The sequence below is a fragment of the Falco naumanni genome, chromosome 10, assembly GCF_017639655.2.
Source record: "Falco naumanni isolate bFalNau1 chromosome 10, bFalNau1.pat, whole genome shotgun sequence".
In the NCBI taxonomy this organism is placed as follows: domain Eukaryota; kingdom Metazoa; phylum Chordata; class Aves; order Falconiformes; family Falconidae; genus Falco; species Falco naumanni.
The window spans coordinates 1,192,332-1,202,393 of record NC_054063.1 but is presented as its reverse complement, the minus strand read 5'-3'; the positions used below and the strand labels follow the sequence as shown (position 1 = coordinate 1,202,393).

Below are 10,062 nucleotides of genomic sequence, written 5' to 3'. Positions count from 1 at the left end.
GAGCCTATAGTCTTGCTTATTTACACTACTGAAGGATCTTGCCCAGTTCCCCTAGCACATGTACAGCCTGACATTTGAATGGAACTGTAATTAGCAGGGTTGTTTTTGTTTAACTTTATTTAGCACCTTATCTTCCCACAACATTCTTGTCCAAGTACCAGTATCAACCATGAACTCAACATAGCTCTTACTAGTTCTGTTCTATTTTGGGCTACAAGAAAAAAAACCCAGCACTCCCAAAAGCACCCTTCTCTTTTGCTCTGGGAATAGAAATTGTTAACTAATTGGTGCAAAAAACCATGACAAATTGATTCACACTGCAGTTAAGGAAGTCATAATTTATTCCACTATACAGGAAAGTTATCCAAGCTCTCAATGTTATTAATGGCCAAACACACGCACCCATCTACAAGGACAAAAAGTTTCTGGTGTTGGTGAGAAAAACAACTTGCATTGCAAGTCTGCAGAACTGTACGATTTGCCCAATTTCTCACTTATTTGTTCCCTTATGTTAAAGTAATACCAGGGTGCAGTGTTCACTGCAAGGCATGTTGGCCAGACCCTTACTCATTAGTTGTATTAAAAAGAGCCTTCTGGAGGATCCCAAGTCTGCTGCTCCCAGACGCTGAAATTCATCGAAAAGGGAGGGAGCAGCAGGCCCTGAAGGTTGTAAATCTCAGGTAAGGGGTTGTAAGCCAGGAGCTAAAGCCACAGGCCTAGGGAACACCGGAGCGCTTCGTCCCCACAGATGTCGGGTGGGCTGAAAAGGCGGGAAAGCCTGCTGGCCGCCTGGCGCGCTGACCCTACAAGCTCCTGCGGCCACGTCGGTGACCAGCGCGTAGGTGGCGCCGGCCGAGGTCAGCCATGAGGAGAGGGGGTCCCGACTCCAGCCGGGGCTCACGGGCCGGGCCGTGAGGCAAGTGGCGGGGGGGGGGCTGAGGGGCCGCCCCGGTTCCCCCGCAGAGGTAAGCGCGGCTCCCGCAGCGCCTCCCGGCAGGCGGCCCCAGCACTGCAGGCCAGGCCGGGCCCGCCCCGCCGCGGCTTCCCCTCACCTTTCCCGGCCAGGAGCCGCCTCTGAGGGGGCGGGGCCAGCGGCGGCGGCGGGAGAGGGCGCCCGGCGCCGGCCCGCAGCTCCCCGGGGCAGCGCAGCTCTCGCACCGCACCGCACCGCCGGCCGGCCTCCCCCAACTGCCCCAGCGATGTCCTCCAGCTCCCCGCCGGGCGAGCAGAAAAGCCGGAGCCTGGGCCGGCTGTCGCTGCCCAGGAAAGGCAGCATGACGCCCGGCAAGAAGCCCTCGGCGCTGGAGTTGGCCGAGAGCACCCCCAACGCCCACTACGCCCCGCTCTCCGCCGCCCAGGGCGGGCAGCCGCCGGCGGGCTGCAGCCCGCAGCCGGAGCGGGAGCGGCCGCTGCGCCTGAGGAGCGAGGTGGTGGTGGTGAACGCCGACTGCCCGCGGCCGCCCGTCAGCCTCGATCCCCGCGTCTCCATCTACAGCCTCCGCAAGCCCCTGCTGAGCCGCAGCAGCGTCCAGGGCAGGGTCTACAACTTCTTGGAGCGGCCCACGGGCTGGAAGTGCTTCGTGTACCACTTCACCGTGTGAGTACCCGCCCGCCCCCCGCCGGGCTCACCTGCTCCGTGCCGGGCTCCCGTTACAGCGGCTTGTCCTGTCAGCCGCGGCGGCCCGGCGCGGGAAAACCGGCTCCCGGTGCGGGGGGCTCTCTCAGGGTGCTGCCCCGCACGCCTGCCCGCCGTCCCCGAAGCGTGTGGCGGCCGCTCCGGCGGTGCCGCCGTGCCCCCTCCCCGCCTCGCCTGGCGGGGCCCGGCCTGGCGGCGGAGGCGGGAGCGCGGCACCCCTGGCCGTCCCGCTGCCGCGGAGCTCTCTGGGCAGGCCCGGTGCTCCAGGCTCGAACGGCTTGCAGAGACCTCTCCCTGAGGCGTTTTTGAACGGGAGTGAAGCAAAACAGCAACAAAAAAGTCACTCTCTGGGAGGAAGTTTCTCTTATTTTAAACAGAAATGCTGTATTTCTGTTCAGGAGCTCTTGGGTGTATGTATCAGCTAGAGCAGGAGCGGGCTCGAAGCAGATTTCTTCAGAAGTTTACCCTGGGAGTTGAAATAACCTCTTCATTCTGAGTGTGGGAATTAACTAGGTAAGAGTGTCTTCGGTAGTTTTTAATGCAGTGACTCCCCGTTTCCCAGCTCGCTGCGCAGCATCCGTTCCTGACCGAACAGGTGCGCAGCCCCGCAGCCCTGCTGGAGGAGGACGGGCGAGGGGTGACACACCTTCTCCTTGCCTCTTCTGTTGCTGTTCGCTCTAACTTTTCAGGCATAAATGTCATCGCTGCTATTTTTAGACAGGAAGGAGGATGACAAGGTTTTGAGGATGTTAATGCCGCTTAGCTACAGGCAAGTTGAAAACCGCTTTGGGTATGATACCTGGTGCGGCGTGCAGCACCTGCCCTGAGCCCGCGCGTGGCGGGTCTGTGGTGCACGAGGATTCAGCCAGTGCCTCTGTGAGAAATCCATGCTTTTTAATCGAGGTGTTGCAGAAGGTTCGCGTGACCCTTGAATGACTTGTGTATGTTAAATGTAGGTAATAAGGTCAGGCAGAATTGTGGTGTCTGTTGCGTTTCTGCACTCACACACATACGTGTGTATGTATATACACGCTACGTATATGCATGGTTATTATACCAGCTAGAGATAAAGACATTTTATGGTCAAAATCTTAAGGCAAAAGACTTCGATAAAAATCAGGCTTTATGATCTAATTATTCTGTTTTTAAATGCTATTCTAAGTATTATTTGAAGTGAATTCAGGATTGGGTGCTTATATGCCCCATCTGAGGATTCTGGAGTCTTTAGGTGACTTGAGGAGTCTTTAGGTAAGTGGTACCAACTTTATTTTAGTGGAGGGAAAACAGCTGTCACCTGAATGTATTTAATTGGGAGATGACTGTGTGCAGCTGCTGGGGTAATTGTGGGCTCCATTCTCTTTAGCATTATGATAATACCATTAGATGACAAAACAGCTAATGGCCATAATTATGAAGTGTCTAATAGTTGTGGTTGAGCAACATAAAACACTTTCAGGAATAGAGTTTAGGTTTTGTTTTGGTTTTGTGGTTTTTGTTTTTGTTTTGTTTTTTTTTTTTAACTCTTTTCTCTAAAAAGGAGTTTTAGGCAGCCGTGTCTTATGTGTCTTATGATTTCTGACCTCTTTCAGGTGTCAAAAATTATGTGAAGGGGCAATAAATAATGTTCAATATCTTAACTAATCTTCTCTAAGCCTTAAGAGTGGGCCTAGGAAAATGCTGAAAAAAACCTGTTGGATCCCTTTATCTAAGATTCTAGCCTGAATTTTAACTTTGTTTGTTTGTTTATTTTCTTTCTTGCAAGCGTTAGCAGTGTGGATTAACCCTTTGTTAATCTTTGTAGGAATTAAGATTTTGTAATTTTACTTTAGGAAAGAGATTGTAATGTGTGCAGGCTGCCATTGCCTGTCTCTACCCCCAGTACGCAGTTATCTGAGGTGTAAGCATTAGTCCCAGCATTTGCCCCCCGCTTCCAGGAGAGCTCTTCTGATGCTGAATTACAGTAACAGTAAATATTCTCAAGCCTTTTACTAAGCATTGTGCAAATTTCTTCTCTTGGGACTCTGAAGGGTCAGAGGAGAGTAATAATAATAATAAATATTAATAAATAAATAAATAAACCCACCATACACCCTTGTATGTTTCTTGCAAGGTAATCTGCATGTATAGTGTGTGTTCTCAGGCAGCCTCACTCTGATTTCTACCAGCAGAGGGAATTGAGTCTGTGCTTTCCTCAGCCATCCCAGCATCTCCTTGTTTCTGTGGGAGATAAGCCTGTATTTGCTGTATCTGTTAAATAATGTTTTAGGTTACTGATCTTTGGTTCATACCTCTCCAACTCCCTTGCTTTCTGAGCTCCTAAAGCACCTTGCTGGGATGTTTGCTTTCTGCTGCACCAAGGAATGCTCTCTTTTGAGTACAGCCCTGCCAGCCACATGCTGAGTATTGGTAGATTAATAGTGGCTACAGAGCAGAGGTTTGTTACTAAAAGCAATTGACAGGTTAGTTTGGTGATGTGCGAGGACCTTGATGGTTGAATCTCCTGCCAAAATGAGCTTAAGAGACTAATGTCATTTGCGTGTTGCTGCTTTGTGACTCTCTGCTGGCTACTTCCTGCTTTATTTTGGGGGCTTTCAGCTGCCTGGGAGGTCTTGGTCACTATCTTAAAGTTTCAGAGGGGAAGGAAAACGAACAGGAGTGCTGTTAAATGAGAGCATAAAAGCCAAAGCTGAGTAGAGGTTATGGGCCAAGATCTAGCCCAAAGATGGAAGCAACGAGCACTGTGGGCTTCTGAATTTTCTATCTGTTGCACTGTTCTACATTGTGTGCAGTGTGTGGTTGCATTCCTAATGATATGCTGAAATGATTAAATTTAGACAATGTAACTTGTTCTGGACCTGTATATCTGGCTGGTTGTTGAAACTGTTTATCAGGCGATAAGAGTTACATCTACTGATTGCCTGTCACACCCTTTTCCTGCTCAGGAATCTGAGTCAGTGGTATCTAGAATACGAATAGCTAAGAACTGATACACAGAACTGATTTTCCTCAGTTTCATATTATAACGTTTAGGAAAGGGAAGTTGAACACCAAACTTTAATCCACTGATTCTGTGTTGGTATGTTTGCTTCCTATTGTTTAGATTGCCATATGTTTTGGTGTGCGGCAAAGCCCCTCGCCTACCCCCTATCTCAAGGATGGAATCTGGCTATCTTGTACAGCAATAGAGGGTTGCTGTACTAGATCAGGCCAACAACTTGTTTACTTCTGAATTAGTATTTCTCTCAACAGGTGGCTGAAATACCTATTTTTCCAGTTGAAAAATGTATATATTTTCTCTCTTGATGTTTTTAAACTTCCAGGATAACTGGGTATCACAGTTGCTGACTAAATCAATTGAACTCTGCTCAGGTCTTTTCTGAGATTTGTGTTATTTGCTCAGACCAAAGAGCATAAACATCTTAAGTGGCCAGAATAAGAAATGAATCATTGTACCTCATTATATATATATCTTATACATACACATATCGATTTTTACAGGCTGTGGGACTAGTCTCTATGGGAAATCAGCTATTAATTTACCACTAAAAACCCTGCCTAAAAATACTAGTGGAAATGACAGAAACCTTTATTTCAGCTACATTACTTGGCTTGATGTTGTACCAAATTTCATTTAAATATATGAAGTATATAGTACATGTACACTTAGTTCTACCAGTGCAAGTAAATTGTGCTTGACAGCTGAAGATTTATTTACCTGTGTGGCTTCTGTGAATGGAACTGGTATTTACCTGGAAACTCGGATTTTGCAAGCAAGAGCTTGCCCTGTGGTATGGCTGCATGTGTGGTAATGTCCTGCCAGAGCCACCAACCCCCCTTAACTATGAGAGGTGAGGAAATGATAGGGTGCCACTGTTCTCAATGACCTTCTGAGCTAGGGCACCTTATCATAACAGCGCACCTTGGGATAGTGCCTTTGAGAGGTGAAATGTTCTGTGGCCTTAATGAATGAAGTTTTCAGGCTACGTGAAAAGAGGTGGAGAGATTAAAAAAAGCTTAAATTCTGTCTTCATAGTGGCCTGCTGAAATCCTGAAACTCTGTCCCATTGTTGGAAATGACTATAAAGAATAAGTGAAGTCTTCAGGTATTAAAAAAATTATTTAAATTTAAGTGCTTGAGGGAGGAGCTTCTTCTCACCTTCTTTAAACAGTTTGAAATCAAGCGTCTTAAAATGTGCCTGAAGAAACTTAAGTTATGAGCTTTCTGGTGATTTCTCTTACTCTCGGTATGGCAATTAATGACTTTTGGCAATGTGCATTGCATGTTGACTCCTCACGTTCTTTGAAGTGTTGGTCATTACCAGAGGAAACGATTTGGAAGCTGATGGACCATTGGTCTGTTCCCGCAGGTATGGCAGCTCTCCTTTGCTGCCACAAAAGGTAATCAACATCTATCTTACCTTTGCATGCCTGTACCTGGTTCACTTTACTTTGCCTTTCTATATGATTGGTTTAATCAGCGATGATTTTTGTTGAGTTTGTTCAAACCCCAAGATGTTTACATGAGCCTGGACTGGCTGGTGGTTGAGATTTGGGAGACTGCTATCTAGGAACAGGGGAACTATCAGAAGTGTGGCTGCATGCGTATGCATGCAAAGATAAGAAGCAAGGGTAGATAAAATATTCCAGTTGCATTTGTATCAGGACTTAGAGCAATCAATTATTAAAGGCAACGCAGTGTTTACATCGTGCTGTTTACATACAACACTGTGAGGAAGAAGCATAACTCCCAATTTAAAATCCTATTTTTGTCATGTTTCCAAGTGTACTACAAACATACATCAAGCCTACTGGTTCATGCTTGGTTTGTAAACTGTTGAGGAAAAAAGTCCGTTAAATGATTAGTGTATGCATGTGCTTATAAATGGCTAAGTTTTCTTTCAGACTGAATGAAAAAAGGGGCAAAACATACAAAGTACTATGTTTTGGACACAAATGTTTAGAGATTTTTGTGGCTTGGAGTCAGACTTTCAGATTATTGACTTCTATCTTAAAAAGAAGACTTAAATCTTCCAAAATAAGCACGGCTTTTCTAAGTGGAAGGAAAGAAAAATAACTTGGTCACAGTCACGTTCTTTCTGCTACAGTCAATTGCAGGAAGGCCCAGGTTTAGTCAAGACTGAGGCAGTTTAGTTGAGGTCAAATTGGCCCCCTCGTTTTGGCATATTTGAGAGAGAGAGATTATGCTTCATGTCATGCAGAAGCTGATGTGAACTAATGCTTGTTTTATTTCTATATGATTTCTGTCTATGAGCTCCTGTTGCTTGCAGCCAGCATTTATTGTAGTACTGAAGCCTGGTACTCCCATCCCTTCGTGCTAGATACAGTTGTAGTAGTAGGAATCTGTTACTTTGTCACTTCATGTTTTTAAAAGCATGATGTGTTACAGCTGTGCAGTGGCTTATATAGGTCTTTGAGGTTGCGCACATGTTCAAGGAGGACTAGAACTGGGGGAAAATGAAGTGGAAACAAGGTGATATTTGTAGATCATTTTCTCCACCCTCCCACCCCCCTGGCCCTATTCCATAGTCTAGCTATTTGATTTGCAGCAGGGTGGATGTCATCACAACCTCGCACTGTGCATCTGTCAATATGCTTGGTAACAATGCAAGACAGTGCGTTCATGTTTAGGAGTTGCTGTGGCAGGGTCAGCCTATTTGATGATCAGCCAGATACTGGAGTTTTGAGTCTTGGCAGATTTTGGATACAGGTGAAGTGGAGATGTGACTTGAAGGTTTTGCTGCTCCCTCCTTCCTTGCTGTGTGCCACAGTGCAGCCCCTTAGCTACAATACAGCATGCAGTTGCTTCTTTGTGACTTGTGTGATTGAGGTACTATTTGGGTTGGCCAGGATACAGCTTTCCGCTCTTGCGTTGTGTGATGTTTCCCAATCTGTAACTTGACTGAAGTTTCATTTTTTCTTGTCTAGCTGTCCTGTGACTGAGATCAGTCCAAGTCTGTGTCAAGAAGACCTCAAGAGTGAAAGCATAGTTACAGTTCAGGAGAGGTCCCCATTTTTCTCTCCCACTGGGACAGTAGAAGTTCTCAGTGTAAGAAACACAGATACTAGTAACTGCCAAATTGACTAAAAATGAAAAAAAAACCCAAACCAAAAATCCAAACCTAAAAAATAGTCAAGTTACTTAGTAATTGACTGTCATCAGAAAGAAAAGCAGAATCAGAAACCAGATCAACATCAACCAATGTCAACTACTGGGAGTTAGTGCCTGGAAGTCACTTTGACTAAACCACCATCTCTGCATCATTTGTTGCATTAAATGATTGCTCTGTGAAAATGATTGTGGAAATGTATTTTGATTGTTGAAGGTGAAAGGAGGTGAAAAGCTGGGCATCTTCTAATTAAAATGCCTTTTGAAGGCACACAGTATCTCTAGCAATAATTATGAAAATTCAGTGTCAGTTCTGAAATGCATGGTGTGATATGGTCAGTTACTTGGAAAAAGCCTTGAGTATCATCTTGACCTATAGTCTGCAGGCAGACACAGAAGCTACATGAGGAGAGCGAGTTCTGTGGGGGCAAACTGTAATTGTACTGGTGTTTAGGTTTTCAAATAACTGATGGAAGCAGAGTGCTGTAAACTTCTGAACACTAATGCCCAGTGGGGACAGGTTGCATTGCGTGCAGTGGAGAAGCAACTCTGTGGAATGCATGTAGAAGTTATAAATGTGTTAAATTTGGGCAGGCTTTCCTGGGGATAGGCCTTCTCTCTTTTCCTATCATCCTTCCAGTATAATATTTCAAGTCCTCCTTGGGTGTTTGCTTTCCTCCAGGAAAAGAATTATTCTGCCTTTAAAAGTTGCACATGAATGATCTTAAGAAAACCAGTAAGTGCAGTATTCGCATGTCTATATATCTGTTGAATGGTTGGTTGGGCAATTCTGGCACACTTCCTTACCCTGGCTCTTCAAGTGCCAGGGTAAAAACATGCACGGCTGCGTAGATAGATCTCTTTCAAAATTTTCATTGCAGCTGAATTAAGGCTAGAGTTGAGATTCAATTGCAGTGAACTAATTAGGCAGAGCTCCAAACGTGTGTGTGCTGGATGTGTTATAAACAACAGTGCCAACATATGCTGTGGGGAACTATGCACAGGCACAGTGCTTTTCTGACTTTAAACTTGGCAACGTCCCATTAATTTTGTGTGTTAATAGATTGTTTAATGTGTATTAGTGGCTGAACACAAAAGCTGCAAACAGTTGCTCATTCAATTCCAGATGTAAAATAGTGTCTTGTTGGGGACACGTTTTTTTCTGCCTGCCACCAAGAGGTCCAACACAAGTTTCAAACACGTTGGAAAGTTGCCAGTTGCCAATAAGCCTGATGAGTAGGCTGAGCTACAGAAGAAGAATGTGTAGCTTAGTGAGTTTTTAGGTAAGGTACTAGCTCTCCTCATGCAGTCATGCTTCATCTGGCATAATGGCCTTGAGAACCATTATAATGCCAGTAATGATAATGGGAGAGCATATGTATTTGCAAGCTTCTACTATGGTAGCAGTGTGTGTGTATATATATATATGGATTTTTTAATAATAGGGAGTGTCCAATGCTTTATATATTTATTTTGCTATATGTTTTTAGACAGTGATTTTTTTTTAAAAAATTGGAAATTCTAAAGCTGCTCTAAATCAAGTAGATTTCTTTGGCCACCAGTTTGTGCACACTTGGAGGCTAGGGAGGTGTGAACTTTTTCCTTGTCTGGCATGATCAATTTTTGAGGACGTTTGGATTTTCACCTTCCTCTTTTCCTCATTCACAGTACAGAATAGTAAAGTAACAGCTGTTCCCTATGTTCAGGGAGCTGTAAGAAATTGCAGAGAGTGCAAAGCAGGGTCTGGGTAAGTATATAGATAGTGTAAGTATTTTTTTTTTAACCATCCCAAAACAACAAAAACCCTCAGAAACCAAAAGTACTGAAGTACTGTCCCACACTTCTTAAATGGCAGTTTCCTTCCTTAACACCCACACTTCACAACAGAAAACTTAGAACCTGGGAAAATTACAATAAAAAATACACAGGCACAGGGGGAGCCAATGATTTCTTAAAGCTTAGGACAATGACTATGATGAGCAAGTTTTTTTTCTGAACTGCTTTAGTGGTGTAAATTAATGAACACACATTTTCTCAAAGCTGAATCATTTTTGAGTTTAGGAAAAGGTGTGTTCCTGTATGGGACTTCATGCAAGGAATACATCAAACACTAAAACTGCAGCCTTGGAATTTTAACCATTTAAAAGCTATAAACTACCAAAATAGGAATTTAATAGGAAATTATACTGAAAATTATCAGGTGACCTTCAGATATTTCTAGCGATGTGCTAGATCTTTTTAGTTCTTCTCATATGTTCTTCACAATCTATGCGATGTTTTAATATTTTATGAAAAATGT

The 10,062-nt window shown here is 44.6% G+C and overlaps 1 protein-coding gene across 2 annotated transcripts in view; it reads left to right on the top strand.

The window, feature by feature from the left end:
- The first annotated feature begins 1,104 nt into the window (after positions 1–1,104).
- The window catches only part of KCNQ1 (potassium voltage-gated channel subfamily Q member 1), a 363,730-nt gene continuing 354,772 nt past the window's right edge, over positions 1,105–10,062 (top strand). The window contains exon 1 of one of the 2 annotated variants that reach the window (XM_040609109.1): positions 1,105–1,597. In XM_040609109.1, coding sequence (XP_040465043.1) covers positions 1,200–1,597 — 398 coding nt within the window. In that variant the 5' untranslated portion in view covers positions 1,105–1,199. The remainder of the gene's footprint in view (positions 1,598–10,062) is intronic. The other variant, XM_040609110.1, reaches the window with a different exon arrangement.